At 45.7% G+C, this 16930-nt stretch overlaps 1 protein-coding gene across 2 annotated transcripts; it reads left to right on the forward strand.

Moving 5' to 3' along the window:
* The first annotated feature begins 11 nt into the window (after window positions 1-11).
* Window positions 12-16930, forward strand: LOC110473915 (D-beta-hydroxybutyrate dehydrogenase, mitochondrial). 2 transcript variants are annotated; one of them, XM_021536884.3, is made up of 5 exons: window positions 12-147; window positions 4022-4132; window positions 9426-9567; window positions 13057-13209; window positions 14753-16930. In XM_021536884.3, the coding sequence occupies exons 1-5, from the start codon at window positions 46-48 to the stop codon at window positions 15232-15234; spliced, it is 990 nt and encodes a 329-aa protein (XP_021392559.3). In that variant the 5' UTR covers window positions 12-45; the 3' UTR covers window positions 15235-16930. The 2 variants fall into 2 exon arrangements, with proteins under 2 accessions (XP_021392559.3, XP_085443868.1); XM_085587742.1 differs by lacking the exon at window positions 4022-4132 and having other exon boundaries at window positions 18-147.

A 16930-nucleotide genomic window follows, 5' to 3' on the forward strand; every position in this document is an offset into this window, starting at 1 on the left:
GGGCCGGGGGCAGGGCCGGAGCGGCGGCGGCGATAGGCTGCGGCCATGCGGAGCGCCGCGGGGCTGCTGCTGGCGCTGGGCGCCGCGGGGGTGCTGCTCCTCCGCCTCCTCCTCCTGCTGCCTCGGCGCGCCCGCCGCGCCCTGCCCGTGAGTACCGCGGTGAGGGGCCGGGCTCGCCCCGCGGCAGAGCCCGCCGGACGCTCCCTGACGCCTAAAATGGCGCCGGGCCGTGTGGCCGGCCGGGCAGGGGCGCCGCAGGTGTCGAGGCCGGAGCGGCGCTGCCTGGGCCGGGCTGGAGGGGCCGGACAGGCGCTGTGAGGGGGCGAAGCGCCGAGCTGGGCACGGCCTAGGGCGATGAGGCCCCTGCGAGGCGCGGCCGGGCCGCTGCCCTCGGGCCCCGCGGTGTGGCGGCTGCTCCCCCCCAGCAGTGCTTCCCTCGGAGGGGGAACATGTTCATGTAATCATAGAATGGCTTCTGTTGGGAGGGACCTTAAAGATCATCCAGTTCCAACCCCTTCCCATGTACAGGGACACTTTCCATTAGACCAGGTTGCTCAGAGCCCTCTCCACCTTGGCCCTTGAATACCTCCAGGGATGGAGCATCCATCCCAGCTTATCTGGGCAACCTGTGCCAGGGCCTCAGCACCCTCACGGTGAAGATTTTTTTCCTAACATCTTATCTAAACCTACTCTCAATTTACTCTCAATCCCTTGTCCTGTCACTACATGCTCCTGTAAATGGTTTCTCCGCAGATAGTAGAAGGCCACAATTAGGTCACCCAAAGCCTTTTCCAGGCTGAACAATCTAAATTCTCTCAGCCTTGTCTTACAGGAGAGATGTTCCATCCCTTTGACCATCTTGGTGGCCTCCTCTGGACGCCCTCCAACAGGTTCATGTTCTTCCTGTGCTGGGAGACTGAAGCTGAATGCAGCACTGCAGGTGGGGTCTCACCAGAGTGGAGAGAATCACCTCCTTTGACCTGCTGTCTGTGATGCTTTGGATGCCCAGGATATGACTTGCTCTCTGAGCCAATGTTTTTGCTTCAGGACCTCCAGCTCAGTCCTTCCCCCCAGAATGGCCAGATAACAGCTGTAGTCTCATTGCAGCCTCCCACTTCACTCCTCCATCCACTCTGCTTCTCTTACTTTCCCTATCTGTGTTCCATTTGAGAAAATTTCTTCCCTTTAGTGAATATTTTCAGTTCTTTTTCCTGGGATTGAAAACCTCAACTTTCCCAACCCTGGAAAAAGGAACAAGCCAAGTTTACTTTGTAGCTTAAAATCAATCTGTTTGATAACATTAGGGAATGGTCAGGAGAGCCACAAATGGGAATGAGATTAAAAAAATAAAAAATCCCAAACAAGTGGCATATAAGAAAAAAATAAATTCTAGGTAAGCATCGCATATTCCCACATTGTCTAGAGAGGCAGGCTATAAAAGTAGCTTCAATTTCTTCAGTCTCTTCTGCAGTAAATATATAATTCTGATAAATCACCTGCATTAGTAAAATAAATTATACTATTTAATAAACTGGCCGTGTCCCAGTAGGAAATGCGGTGTACATTTGAGCTGACTGCAGGTTAAAATGAAGCTGCTGTGCTAGGGCTGCCTGAGCTGTGGGGAATAGTGTTGTGGATCACACAGCAAGCACAGAGAGTGTTACTGTGTTCACATGCCACAGCAGCACTTCTGGTACAAGGAGTTACTCTGTGCTCTTGGCAGATCCCAGGCACGCTGTCCCAGGCACCCTGTCAGCACTGGAGTGCTGTCTCCCATGCAGTGTTTGCAGGGAGCACTGTATGACCCCGAGTGAAGGAGGCAACTGAAGTTCCTCAGAATGCTCATTAAAGTCACTGTGCTGATAACTGGTCCTCTCTGCCTGTCCCAGCATCCTGTCAAATTAAGCAGCAGATTGGCCTTATCAAACTTCAGGAACAGGCCCATTAAGCCTTATCTTAGGACTTTCAAAAGATAGGGGTGATTGGGCTTTTCTGTGTTCAGAAGTTTTTCTAGCATAGGATCCCTATGGCTGGGGGTTGATCCCTGCTGTCATCCCTGGGAGCTCTGTCCATCAGGCATGGCACAAGCAGGCACAGGTACAGGTGTGAGATCCAGTACATCCCCTGGGGTTTTGTATGCTCCTTGGTGCTGCTGGGGCCTCTGTTATGTACCATGTATATAACAGTTTTATATGTGTTTTATTACCAGCAATTAGGGTTATAGCAAATAACAATCACAAGATCCTTTCAGACTGTAAGTTGTCCCTCACTTTCCTCACTATTAGAGGCAGAATAGAGGATTTTTAAACCTAATTTCTGTCTACATTTTGGTTGTGTTTTTGGGCATTTATTTTTAAGGAGCTAATGCTGGTTGAGGATTGAGTATCTTCTTTGTTTGCCTGATCTGTGTTCTGGAAGTGATTACAGTTGCCTATTTCCTGCACACTTCCTGCTCTTTTGGGAAGTCCTTTGCCTTCAAGATTCAGAGGCAAAGCCTCTAGGGAGGTGGGAGAAAGAGAAAAAAAAAGTCAAATCCTTTCTTTTTCCACAGGCCAGATTGCTGAGTTATTGCAGGAGGTGACCTTGACAACTTCTGTGATCTGGTTAATGTTTGATTTTCATCTCTCTTGGAGTTGTGTCACTCCAAATTAAATTCAGACTGAGCACTGTATATTTAATTCTCAGTCATCTTTTGTCCTTTAGTTGTAGCTATCTTTAGACCTTTAATAGAGCTAGTCTGTACCTGGGTGCTCTTTGTCTGAGTATAGGTTATAGCATAATGTTAATGTGGGTGTTTGTATTACAAATGCAGGATAGTCTTTTGATCAGTTTTTGTTTCAGCTTCAGATCTTAACTCTCCTTTGAGAGCAGTTACTTCAACATGAGTTATAGGACAGGCTGTAGCTTTATTTGCATATTGTTTTCTGCTGAGGCTCACCTGAGTTTGTCCAGTAATGGTCTGATCACTATCACTCTGCTATCATTCTTTATTGCTGCTTCACTACACTACATGTCAGCAAAGCAAGAGATGAGGGAGCACTGGTGATTGACCCGTTTCTCTCTGAAAACGTGGCTGGACCGCCAGTGCAATTCATACATAAATATGTTCATATTCCAGCCATTGTGCATACAGTAACAGGCAATGTTAGCCGCTGGTATCTCCAGAGAGATCTAACTGACCTCACTTCCTTATTGCATCCTCTGGATTTTTATTGCTGTATCACGTTATTGCCTCATAGATATAGTTTCAGTTTGGAGCGCTGTGCAGCACAGCAGCTGGCAGCCTTCTAGCTGAGTTGTTAGTTCATTGCTTCACACCTGTGGTGAGGAAATGACTTTCAAGCAAAGACAGAGGGTGAATGGGCAGTGTTTTGCTATAGCTTCTCTTCAGGATTTGGGATTCTGCTTTAATATCTATCTCAAGCCTGTTGTGTCATACCAGATGGAATATCTAATCTTCTTTCCCAATTTACCTGTCAGTCAAATGATAATAATTATGTAGGAGAGAACTGTAGGATTTGATAAGTTGTTCTTAAGACTGCAGAGTTTCAGAAGGAAGCTCTAACCTGTAGTCACATTCCTGTGTGCTAAAATACAGCCTGCAAAGTGCTGCATAGCGAGTGGGAGTAGGTGGGGAACAGACAGCAGCTAAAAGAGCTGCTGTACAGTTCAAGCCAGTGACATCCTGCCATTTGGATGTTCTCTATGCTGCTTTTTCTTACTATGAACTGGTAATCATTAACATCTTTTGAAATGTTTCTGTTTTGCTTTGGCCACTGATACTTGAAATAGTTACTGTTCCAGCTCAGGTATCAAGGCAACACAAATTGTTACAAACCAGCGACTGAATAAATTTATGATTTCGAAGTAGTTGGGAGGTGGTTGTGTTTGTGCACGCAAGTGGAATTGTACCTGCCCTGGCTGCAGGACTGCAAGTGGCTCCTGTGCTGTGGGGCAGGGGGGTGGTGGTGCCTGCATTGCAATATCTGATGGTGTCCTATGACTGTCTTTCCTCACACAGGCTGAAGGGAAGGCGGTGCTAATAACAGGCTGTGACAAAGGTTTTGGACACGCGTTGGCAAAATGCCTTCATGCAAAGGGATTTACTGTTTTTGCTGGATGCTTGCTCATGGTGAGTGGTGAAATTGATCAAAATTTTTCTGATTAGAGAAAATGCTTCTCCAATCAAAGCATCTTCATTTGCAGCCTCCCTTTTCCGTGGTTCAAGAACTGAGAGAGGTGCAGTGGGCAGGGATTGTTATATCTTCCATATCTTCATCTCCCTGTTATATCTTGTACCTCATTCCTTTAATTATGAGCTCTTTAGGGCAGGGCTCGTCTGCACATCTGTATAGTAGCTTGTACAGTGTGGCACTGTTCACTGCTGGAAGCCTCTCAGAAATATCACAACACCATAAATCTGATAGACCAAGATTGTTGTGGCACTGTGGCTTTCTGTCTTCCATAGCATCCCTGTTGCTGTCTTTCACAATGTCAGTTTTTGTGGACACCATCCCCAAACTCATCTCCAAGATGCCTCTTCTGCATTATTAAGGTTCTGTTACCTAAATGTCTTGCAAATGTGCTTCTGCAGCTTCTGTACAAGCTGTTCAGTTTATGGATGGCTGAATAAACAAATTTGTCATACATTTCTGACATCTTTAGGTCTCACTTCCTGTCATGTGTGTTTAGCAGGTGGCATCACTTGTAAGAGATAAGTTTAGACACACTCAATCTGAAGTGGTTGTAGACTCCTCATTCCAGTCCCTGCTCATGCAAAGGACTTACAACTTAGTGTTGTGAAGCTCTTTTTATAAACTGGGCTGGCTCCACTTCTGTCTCAGCTGGGATTTTACCTTTCCTATGCATTTTTGCTGTATTGCTAGTCAAAACTCTGACTAGCAATGTCAGGTGATTTCTGACCTGAACTGTTCAAAATCAGTTAATGGTCACTTATTTCTTCATTTGAAGATGACCACATCAGCACAGGTGCTCAAGGGCATGATGACTACAGATTTTTGAGTACTGTGGAAGGTGAGAACAAACAAGGGTGGCCCTTCTCTGCCTTTGTGATCGTGGCAGACATTATGTTCTTCCACAACACCAGAAGGGAAAGCTATTGTCAGCTGACATATTGTGTAACTTGAGAGCAAGAGAGTCCTGTTGGATTATTGCCACTGTTTGGAAATTTCCATAAGGAGCCTCTGTAATTCCTTCAGTAATCATGTCATTTGCTGCTTTGGGATGCCTGTCTCAGTGCTGATGGCAAGTCAGGCATTTTGCAGAGCAGCAGATGTAGGGAATGGAAAGGAAAGGGAAAATAGGGTGGCTGAGGGGGCTGTTTGGAAGGCTCATGTTAGTGTGGAGCAGAGAGGAACAAGCTCTGTTGAAACCCCATAAGGAAACAAAATGCTCCTGAAATGAGGCCTATTTGCTTGTTTGCTTCATTGCTTGTGAGCTGCTGTAGGTTCCAGCAGGGTCAGAGCAGGTATGGGGGCAGTTGTCATGAAGCAGATGCCAGGCTCTTAGTTCACACCTAGTCGGTCCATCACCACTTATATGCTTTTATACAGAGAATTAAAGGATCCCTGATGTACTACACCACCACAGACAGCTCTTGTATTAAATACAGCATAATAGACTGTGAGGTGCATCAGGAGTTTCTTCATGATCAGATAGTCAAATATAAAGTTACAGAAATAAAAAGAATATTGCACGCAGGCTGGGATAGAACTGGAAAGGATCAAATGGAAAAGGGATTACAATAAGCAAGGGCAAGTAAGTCCACTGAGAATGTTTCTGTTAATATATTAGGATTAAGATGAAAAAATCACACAGAAATAGATTATGAAATAACCTTACAAGTAGAAACTACAGGAAAAGATTAAATAATAATTGTTTTATTTTCTTTGATCTTACTGAAAAAAAAGAAATTGTGTGTGCCTACTGCCAGCAGTTATCATGAGGACTGTAGGCAAGAAAAGGTAAAGAACAAGGGATGTTTATATAAATTAATGTGCTCAAGTTCATCAGGCCTGATGAACTATACTTAAGGGCATTTAGAGGATGAGCCATTGTGATTTCTGCCCCATGGGTGATATTTTCAAGAGCACTGGAGGCCAGGGGATTCCCAGAACCCTGGAAGAGGACAGATATTGTACTTCCCAAGGGAGATAGACCTCTGGAATTGCCAGCCAGGCAGCTCACCTTCAGTGCACTCGATGCAATTGCCACACACTGCCCTGTCAGTTTTACAGATGACTGCATCATAGTGTGATGTACCCTGCCTGTATAAATTTACTGGGAACAAACTGTGCTGTGTCAATCTAATCTCATTTTGGCTAAGCAGCAGAGTGGCTAAAGGAGAGGGAATAAATGTATCCTGAGTGTTTTATCACAGTTTGTTACAGTCCCTCATGAGCAAACTCATCCTCTAAGTGACTGCTGTTTAGTCCCAGGACGATATCCTTGGCAGTACCGCCCGGGAGAGAGTTTGCGCTCAAAAAAAAAATATGTGCAGAACTATGTAGAGAACATTATAGGCCTTTTGGGGAACAGGGTTGCACATGATCCTGACAGGTCAGATGGAGCCTTAAATCAATTACGTGGAATCCAGCAATGACAAGCAGGAGGTGTTCCGCTCAGGAAGCGCAGGAAGGCAGCGGGGATTGGCAGCAGGATGGGAAGGAACTGGCGCATATGGAGCAAGGCAGCTGCATCCATGGGAGTTCAGCATTGTTCATGGCTTCCTGCTTCCCCCTGACATCTCACTGCAGGGAAAAAAAGCCATGGCTGTGTCTGTGTCTGGCTCTCCACTAATGAGCATCTGTGTGATCTGCCTCTCCTCAGCACCACTGCACTGGGATCCTCCAAACCAGAGCAGGGGAGAGGAGTAAAGAAGGGAAGGGGAGGCAGCCAAAAGCTGGAGCAAGTTTCCTCAGCTGGGTAGAGAGGGTTTGTGGAGCTGCTGGGCCTCTCAGCCAGGAGCAGCCCCTGCTAGGCACAGGGTGGGGTGGGCAGGCAGAGCCTGCAGGGCTGCGAAGGCAGGATAACCAGGGGATAGGAGATAGCTGGGAGGAAGCCACACAGTCCTGTTGAAGGCCTGTGGAGAGAACTTGGGCAGCAGGCTGGGCTGGAGCATGATGGCTTTCAACTCTTATGGAACTGGGAAAGGGAAGCTGTGGAAGGGGAAGATTCTCAGAGAGAACAAAAATCAGACAGCAAAAGGAAGCGGAGAGAGGCTTTGCAGAAGCAGTTGGGCCATTGCTGCCAGTACCTCATTTGCTTTGTGCTGCTGTGTGGCTCCGGCTGGTGAAGATCGTGAAAATCATCCCTGCAAGGACAGTCCAGCTGCTCCCATGGGAACTGCTCCAGATGTTATGCCAGCCAATAAATCTACCATGTAAAAAACAAGGAGGAAGCACCGTGTGGTACCTAACAAGGAATGACATAAAGCCCCTGAAGACCACAGACCATAAGCCTATGTTCACTTGCTTCCATAAAAATCTGTAGCTGCTTCATTTGTGAAGAGGTGTTCTGGACAAAATAATTAAGCACTTTGTTTTACAGTTAAATAGTAGCTAAGGTGGTGTCTGCAGCTATGAAAAGTGGTCTCAATTGATATTGCATGTTGAAGTCAGTCTTCCGAAATCAATATGTTTTGTCAATCATGAGTAAATTTGTAGCTGGGAAGATAACTTTGCAGATAGAGTTGTATTGGTGATAGGGGAAAATTAATTTCCATATGAATAATACAAACAATTTTTACTGGATTTTTAAGTTGCCAGTCTATGACTTTGTTTCTCAAAAAGCAAATATTGTTTATTTTATAAGTATTATGCAAGAATAGAGAAAAAATGCAGGGAAAGGTCTTTTCCGTGCTCAAATGTCAATTGGCACTTGCATGCAGATATAGTTATGGCTTTGTTTTATATAGATACAATAAATCTCCCTCTTTACAACCTGAATTAGCTCCACTTTATTCACTGTTAAGTAGTGGAAATTTGCTTTATAAAACTTGGTGAAATGCAGGAGCATCTTCCAGAAATACAGTGAGGCATCATACAACCCTCATCTGTTTCAAAGAGAGTATAATATTTTGGTGGCCGTGTTGTTGACTACTTGTAACACCACTTTGAGATTGTTTTCATGGCTAGATAAGAGGGCCAACACTGCCCGTCACCACATTTGATGTGCATTAGAAAAGCGTCAGACTTTGTTTGCTGTTCCTGTTGTACTGGGAAGGAAGTCAATTGTGAAATGACATGCAGCCATGGGGCCAAGAACTCATTCCTACTATTGTCATAATGCCAGTGTAACTATATATTGATTTTTAAGAGAGCTGCCCTGTTTTGCTCATGTTTGTGATGGACTTCAGCTCTTTTCCTTCATTATGTGTCATTGTTCAGTGGAGTGAAGGTGGAGATGAGATGTTGTATGCTATATGAATTAAATAGTCTGAAATATTTATAAAAAACTAAGCAGTTATGTGTTTTTTTATATCTGCCTGGCTGCAGAGGCTGCTGAGCAGGTGACTGTGGGTGGGTTGTTCGCCTTGTTTGCCCTTGTGCTGTGGGAGTTGGTATCAAGTGATAAAGGAAGAATGGCAGCCAGGCATGGTGACTCACCAATTCATAACTTCTTCCTCCCTAATGAGGCAGAGCTTGTGATTCAGGGAATAGTTTTGTGAATTAAATCTCAAGCCTACTGTAGAACTGTGTAGCTAATCTGTGCTTTTTTCACTTTTATTTGTTATTTGCTACCTGAGCAAGGCTCTAAGGCTTAGACAGCAATCTTGTTTACATTTGACTAAAAAACAAAAACAAAAACAAAAACAAAAACAAAAACAAACCACCACAGTAGTAACAGAATCTCTATTGATAGCAGTGGGATGGGGAGAAAGAAAGGAAAAGGGTGGAAAAGAAAGCAGAGCCATGAAGTTCTTATTGCCTATAGAGTGCAAAAACAAAAAAACAAAAAGATTTCTTCTTTGCCAGAATCTGCTTTCATGCCTCATGTCTGTAATTGTGCTACTGTGTAGCAGATCTTCACTGAGCAGGTATTCCTGTACATCTGATTCCAATTTCTGTACAAGTTATATTACCTGTAGAGCACAGAGACGGAGGAGTGGAGAGTCATCCATGGTTCTCCCTGGCTGGCACAGTATTTCAGCATGTTAGGGATGTGAAACCCATCATGAGGAGCCAAGAGCAAAGTGGGCTTTGTGGTGCTTCAGGGCACTGGGTCACTGATGCAGTTCTGGAAGTGGTGCTGGAGGGAAAGGTGCATGTCTGTGCACCAAGTTTACACCTGTGTGTGCAGTGTCAGTAGCTTCTGTTTCCTGTCCTTGTGAATATGCCTGGCCCCAAGCTGCATTGCTGTTCTTGGTCCATCTTAGTGGGACACCCTTCTGTTCTGCTGAACAGGATGAAAATGGAGATGGAGCCAGGGAGCTGAGGAACATGAAGTCTGACCGGATGAAAGTGCTGCAGATGGACGTGTGCAGTGACCAGGAGGTGGCTCAGGCCGTGGATTTTGTGAAGAGTACCCTGAAGGAGCCAGAAGAAGGTATGTAGAGATCTTTTGCTCACAGAGCAGGCCATGCATTGACCAGGTCTTTTGCTCTGTGCACCATCAAAAGAAGTTTAACAAGCCTGAAGGTGTGTGACAGTGTGTGGCTGGCAGTCAGGCCATGCTGTACCCAGGTCAGTGAGGACAATTGTCTTGCTATTGATGTGGCAGCCACATGGAAAGAGACCAAGACTGGCTGGAGGATTGGGCTTTAATGCTACATCCCATAAAAAGCCATGAGTGGCAGCGAGCCCACAAGTGTCTGTGTCTTTGTCCTTGAATGTCTGCGGAGGGCATAGAAGAGCCAGAGCTTGATCCCTTCCTTGCACTCCTGCTGCATGTGATCCTAGCTCATGCAGACCTTGCAAGTGACCCTATTAATGAAGAGGTGATGGGCCCTGGCTGCTTACTGCTGCTGTCCCCTCTACTGTATATGTACAACTGAGTGCTGAGCTGGAGCACAGATTTGAACTGCCTCCAAACTTGGATTAGTCTTCAGTCAGATCAATCCATGTTTTCAGTTTGCCATGCAACATCCCAGAGGTGATGTGAAGTGGAATCCAGAGTAGGCTTGGCATAGATGACCTTAATCCACATGTCACCTTAAGAATTAGTCCAACTCATGGATCCCAAAGCAAGTCAAGGGAAATAAGAGTCCCATCTTTCCTTCTTAGAAGTGCTTTGGCTGTGGAATGTGAGTTTATGGTCAGAGCCTGATGTGACACCACCTGACTTCTTTAATGTGATGAGGCAAGACTTCTTGCCCTGCATAGGCTTTTCTGCAGCCTCTGTGCCAGTGGCAAGCTGGCCAGCAGCTGTAGACACAGGTGGAAGGTGAACTGAAGTTTGACATCTGTGGCTTCAGGACTTCAGGGTTGTGACTTGTGGGTGGTTGGTCATCTTGAGGCTTGGATGAATCTGCCATGGCACCGGTTTTGTTCACAGCAAGTATGAAGCTAGTAAATAACAACAGCTCTAATCTTCACACAAATTATGTGAGCACACCTTTCCTTCTAAAACAAGCATATGAAATGTAACTGAGTAATGTACAAGCTCTGATCCCACACATGTTCTCTCTGCATGATTTTTCTTCCTACACAATCACCCAGCCCTCATCATGCTTTTCACAGCTTCTTAAGCTTTTCCTGAAGAGCCCAGCAACAGCAGCGGTAGCAGAAAGCCTTTTCCCACTGAGTGAAAGCTTGGAAGGGAGCAGCTCTGTTGCTTCTATAAATGCAGCAGTGTTTGCGAAACCGTGTGTGTTCAGGGACAGAGAAGTCTTGCATCCCTGATCAGCAAGTTGGACTGGTTCCTCCTGTAGCTGTTTGCCTCAGCACCGTGTGCAAAGCAACAAAGACTTCTTTTTAGGCCCGTTGGTGTGACTGAGGTTTGAGACTTTCCAATAAAAAGTGCTCAATAAGTTGGCACTGGAACATAGAGACTATTGAGACTGAGGTGTCTTGCACAGAGGTGTGGTTGCACACTGAATGTGGCCCCAGAGGAGCTAGTGCAGAACAGGTTTTGGGCTGTACAGTTCTTTATACCTCTTCTCCCTATGCTGTGTACATAAGGCTGAACTCTTTTCATAGGAGTGCCCATTTGCTTTTGGTCTCATGCAGTTCCCACTGTATTGTTGATCCTGGAGACATAATAGTGATACAGCTGTGCTCAATAAACACACTGCTGTCCAGAAAACATCCCAGTGACTGGGCTCCCCTTAGCACTTCATTCTGTTTGTAACGTGCCCTGATCTGTGAGCAATGGAATTCCAACAACAAACTATGGCAAATGATTCAGGGACGTTCATGAGAACTAACATCACAACCCAGGAAATGGGAAATTGTTGTACAGAAATTTACAGGAATTTGTAAGTAATACTATGCAGAGGTCAGTTTGTGATTGATAAATCCCTGCCAAATTTTCTCAGCATGTTGTTTGTTAGTGGTGAAATTACTCTGAAATTACAAAGGGATCCCATTCAGGCTGAGATGCTCTGCTGAATGCAGATCAGTGTGAATTTCAGTCATCTTGACTCACTAAAACTGGAGCTTCAGTAGGTGAGGCAGGAATAGGCTGCTGTACACAGCTGTTCAACAGCCTTCAGGGAGAACAACCTTAGCTGGGAATGGGGCAGGGTTACCAGAGCCCATGTGAGAGCCCAGAGTCAGTCTGCCAAGGGCATGTTGATGTCTTTAAATACAGCAGGAGGATAAAATCCATTGCACATTGGCAGAATATTGCAATTTGCTTATAGGACTATGTTTGGTAAAATACATGGTTACTATCTGACTGAATCAATACAGGGTAGAAGTTAAAAGACTTTCATGCATCAGAGTAGGGAGGCTATGGAGCAGAGGCAGGGCAAATAGCCCAAAAATTTCTGAGAGAGAGCTTGATAACTTTTATCAACAGGGTGGCATGACATTGGTGCTTTTGATAGCAATATTGGAGCTCCCTGGACATGAAGACTTCTTCTTAGCCCTGTGTTAGTTCTTGGTAAAATGAAGGTCCTGGAGTGGAAAGGAGCCCCAACTCAACTGAGTCTAATGCAGCCGCAGGAGTCCAGCCTTGACTCCAACACAGTGAAAGATAACCATGGTGTATGGCAGGACATCTAATGAGGAGCAACTCTATTGTCTTGTTCTAGCTCCTCTGTTTGTTCCTTGTGCACTTTACAGCTGCATAGTCCCATGCTTCAATAAACCCATGAAGGATGGATTCAGCCCTACTAACGTTTGCCACTGGGAGTCCTGCAGTAATCGCTTTGAAGGATCAAGTCCTTGCTGACCTACTAATTCCTGACATGTAAAGGGCTCATTACAGAAGCTCTTGGGAAGTGCAGTCAACTTAATTTTGACTGGACTGCATGTTCAAAAGACATTAATTTTTAAATTCTAGTAGTTGTTAGGGTTGGTTGTAAGTTTGCTAACTCCTGCTAAAGTTAGGGTTGAGGGAAACCAAATACTTGGACTAAAACACAGCAACTGTTAACCAGGCCATGAATGTACAGATCAATACCGTGCACACTCCAAAACAGTGAGCCAGAGTTGTGAAGGGGATTGAGAAATAAAAAATACCTGTTTTCTTTCCTTTTTTTTTCCCTCCTAATTGCGGGAGAAAGTCTAGCCCCTTCCAAATTGCAAGATTCAATATAAAGTCAGTGAGTGGAGACAAATCTGTGATCAAGAGGAGGCTTAAAAGAGAGTCAGCCAGATGCAGCTTTATAAAGGCCTGGAAGAGCATTTGACTGTACAGGAGATGGTCTACAGGCAATACTTGTGTGGCCCCATGACTTTCCTTGATGATCCAAACAAGCCCCTGGTGTAGGAAGACCGTATTTCATCTCCTTGCTGGATTTTTCTCTACAGCTTATTTAGATGAAAGTCCCCAGTTTTTTGTTAAGATTTTAAGTTACTGTGAACAATGAAAGTGTTTTCTCTGTGACAGTCTTCTTTGTCCCACTCTTACTCATGTGTTTGTTGGCAGGTCTGTGGGGCCTAGTGAACAACGCTGGCATCTCAACCTTCGGCGAGGTGGAATTTGCAAGTTTAGACAACTACAAGAAGGTGGCAGAGGTCAACCTATGGGGCACTGTGAGGGTGACAAAAGCTTTCCTGCCCCTCATTCACAGAGCTAAAGGTACATGCTGGGCAGTGTGGTAAGGCTCAGAGCTTTTGTAGCACAGCAAAGAGATGTAGCTAGAAATCCAGGCTGTACTTGAGGGAATGCCTGTGCAGTCCAAGGAGGGTTTCTGAGGATGCCATGTAAGCATTTGGTAGTACAGGCTATTCTTGGTGCAGGCCAAGCACCTACACAGCAGGTGCTATCTTAAACATCCAAGATATCAGAGATCTTTGTGCAGTGCTGGCAGATGTCAACGGACAAGATAATCCAGAGCCCACAGAGTGGTCATGTTTGGATAACTGAATCTTCTCCCTTCATGTCATTCCATTCACAGGTGACTTCAAGTAGTGACAGAATAAATAGGAGTCAATGACAGCCATTTCAGATATCTTACAAAACAATGGTATTATAAAACTCTTTGTTTTATATTGAAAAAAGATATGTATGAGCAGAACTCTTAAGAGCTTCTTTAATTAGCATGTGTGGGAATGATGGTACAGGTGTATGTTCTGTGAGGACAAAAGGGGGCTATATTGAGAAGATTGCTCAGATGCCATTCCCAGACAGCAATTAACCACCAAACAAACTCTATCTCACTACAAAAAGCATCTTACCCATCAGGTCAGCAGGTGGATCTCACAGTCCCTCTAATTTACACTTAGGTCTAGAATGAGACAGCAGAGCTGCCCACTTGTTTCTCAGCTGTAATTTTGAGCTGCAGAAGGATGTTATGCTCCATGGCTGTGAAAATCCTCTCTACAAAAATAGCTGGTGGAATTTCAAGGGTTGGTTTGTAAGTGTATCTGAAACCATAGTGCACATGTCTTGTCTTGGATGAAGGCTGAGACATGCACAGAGGGCATGTCTCACTGCTGTCACTGCCCTGAGGCAGTGGCCCGAGGGCTGTCACAGGCTGTTGGCAGGAATTAGGACAATTGCTCTTCACTGCTCCATGAACAGCAGCACAGCAAATCTCCTCTTGTTTGTCCCAGGAATGGCCACTGTAGAGACTTGTGGCTGACCATCTGGGTGAGGGAGTTGTGCTGCTCATGCTGCAGGTGCAAAGAAATCTCTACTCATCCTCTGCCATCCACCTCAGGTCTAAAAGTACACATGTGTGTTAGGTAGATGAGCTGTCAAGCTTGCAGAAAGAACCAGAACACTTGTATGGTATCACACAGAATTGTGAGATTTCAGCTCATGACACTCTAGGCTGGCAGCTTGAGCCCTTCTCTAGCAAGATACATGGATGAGGCACACTCCTGAGGACACACAGCTAGCAGTCTCAAAGATCATGGTACTTTCCCTACCTGGAAATTAGGAGGGAAATATCTTGTGTGCTTTGTAAATTCTTTGATGCAGAGGTAGGCATATGCACCATCCCCTGGAGAACAGGGGTTTGCCTTGCTTGAGGCAGGAGAGAAAAGCTCTGTGATGGGATGAGTATTCAGGATTCGGATTTTAGAAATCAACATCATCCAAATAAGTCCCCTTGTACTGGGGTGTTCCGGCTGCTGCTTCTGCGGCTCATCCTCTCTCCCTGATCTTTTCTCTCTAGGCCGTGTGGTGAATATCACGAGCATGTTGGGACGCATGGTGAGTCCATCTCGCTCCTGCTACTGCGTGTCCAAGTTTGGGGTGGCAGCGTTCTCCGACTGCCTGAGGCAGGAGATGTACCGCTGGGGCGTCCGCGTCATCCTCATCGAGCCCAGCAACTTCGTGGCAGCCACCGGCATCCTGACGGCCGCCGGCATCGACAGGCAGGCCGAGGCTCTGTGGAGTGGCGCCACCGACACGGTGCGGGAGGACTACGGCAGCGAGTACTTCACTCAGCACGTGGCCACGATGAAGTCCTTCGTGAGCAGTGGCCTGAAGGACATGTCTCTGGTCTTGAATGACATCACCGAAGCACTTATGTCCGCGTGCCCAAAGAACTGCTACAACCCCATGGAGACCTACTGGTGGGTGAGGCTGCAGGTGATGACCCACCTGCCCACAGCCATTGCCGACTGGCTTTACATCCCCGGAGCCACCCTGTAAACAAGCATCCTCCAGGCACCTCTCCAGGGCTCCTACTCACACACAGGCTAGGGCTGACCTCTGCACTCCTTTCTGCTGTCTCCCCTGGAGATTCATATGCTTCCACTTTGAGTTATGACTTCAAGTCGTGTGTTGTGGAATGCCAGAACAGCATGGTTTTTTGGTTCTTTTTTTTCCCCTCGTTTTTGTTGTTTGTATTTCTTGGCTGTGCTGATTGAAGTTGAAAGGTGTTTTCCTTTTAACTATGGAGGAAGCAGAGGAAGGTAAATATAATAGGTCAAATATGTGGCTAGTGTAATTAGGTCAGCAGATAAATTTGGCTTATTAATGGGCTCTTGCTTTTTCTTACAAGGACAAACTATTTGCTATTAGCAAATAGCAGAGCAAAGCTGTTGCTATGAGATGGCTTGAAGGGAGAAACTAAAATGGGAAACAAAAGCAGAGTTTTCCATTTGGTTGAAAATGGGTCAGTCACAGCCTTCCATTATTTTCCTGGTACTGCCAAGAAGGTCTGCTGTGCTGTGACTGTCTGCTCTTTCCAGAGAAACAGCAACACTGCCTCTAAACAGCCTCATTACCTAGCTGCAAAGAAAGGTTCTTCCCTCCCAGCACTGTGGCCAGGAGGTGCCAGACTGGGCACATGATGGCCAGTGAAAAGCTCTGCTAATAGTGAGGTCTGAGCCATCTCTCAGCAGCCCTTCTCCACCTGCTGCTGCTGAGTTTTGTGGGACAGGGTTTAAGCTGATGTAACAAACAAATTTGGCTTCTCAGACTATTACCTTACGTGCCTGAACTACTCAACTGTGATACAGACATTGTCCAGCCATCCCCCTGTTTTCCTCTGGCTGGTGAGGGAGATGCTGTTGGCTTTTATAAATCATTTTTTTCATTTATCCTCTGCATTTGGACAGTGATGGGGCACTGTGCAGCTAGTGTGGCCTGACTATGAGCTCTGGAAGGATGCTTTAAGGGACACATTTCCTATTTTTAATATTGCACAATGAAATCTCCATGTCACACAATCATCTTCTCAATCTACCTCTTGATAGCTGATATGATATATCTTGCCCAGTGTCCTGAAGGGTCTCTTGTGTAGGCCGTATGCAGGATTTTGATAATGTTTTCCAAGTGCCATGTCCCTGCCGTGTCCCATTCCCTGTATTCCAGTGGTGACCACTGGTGGAGTAGCCAGCAAGCTGCAGGTGCTGCTGGCCAGGCTGGGACCTGAGCCTCTTACTCTTAGGGACCAGTTTTCCTTCCACTCTTTTCCCTTATGTGAGATTAAGTGGCTGTGAAAAGAGCTTATTGATTGCTCTGTCTTCATCTGTGTCTTCTAACTCTGACTTGGAAACTGTGCCTTAAACTTTTTGTATGCCACTGTCTGCAAATTCTTGGAGTCTGCATGCAGCCGTGAATGCTGGGATGCCTTCAGGAGGAAAGCAGGTTTCCCTTGGAGATGCTGTCGAGGCAGCTTGTCTTACAAGTAACAACTGCTAGGAATACTGCTGTGCAGTTTGTGTCTTTTCCAGATCATCTGCACATGGCGATTTCCTGGGATTTGGGACCTGGAAGGATCCCACTGAACTGCAGCCTAAACAGTAATCACTTCTACTCTCTGCACTGTGAAATGTGATTAATGTTAAGTAGCTCTGATTTGCACAGAGAGAAAAATAAACTCTAAGATTTTTAAAGCATA

The sequence above is a fragment of the Lonchura striata genome, chromosome 9 (assembly GCF_050655825.1).
Source record: "Lonchura striata isolate lonStrDom1 chromosome 9, ASM5065582v1, whole genome shotgun sequence".
Classification (NCBI taxonomy): Eukaryota; Metazoa; Chordata; class Aves; order Passeriformes; family Estrildidae; genus Lonchura; species Lonchura striata.

What these genes read in the sequence shown, in the direction of transcription:
- LOC110473915 (XM_021536884.3), top strand. Translation starts at nt 46, where the DNA reads ATGCGGAGCGCCGCGGGGCTGCTGCTGGCGCTGGGCGCCGCGGGGGTG. An exon ending in GCGCCCGCCGCGCCCTGCCC is followed by an intron (nt 148 to 4,021) that starts GTGAGTACCGCG and finishes TTCCTCACACAG; the next exon opens with GCTGAAGGGAAGGCGGTGCT. An exon ending in CCTCATTCACAGAGCTAAAG is followed by an intron (nt 13,210 to 14,752) that starts GTACATGCTGGG and finishes TTTTCTCTCTAG; the next exon opens with GCCGTGTGGTGAATATCACG.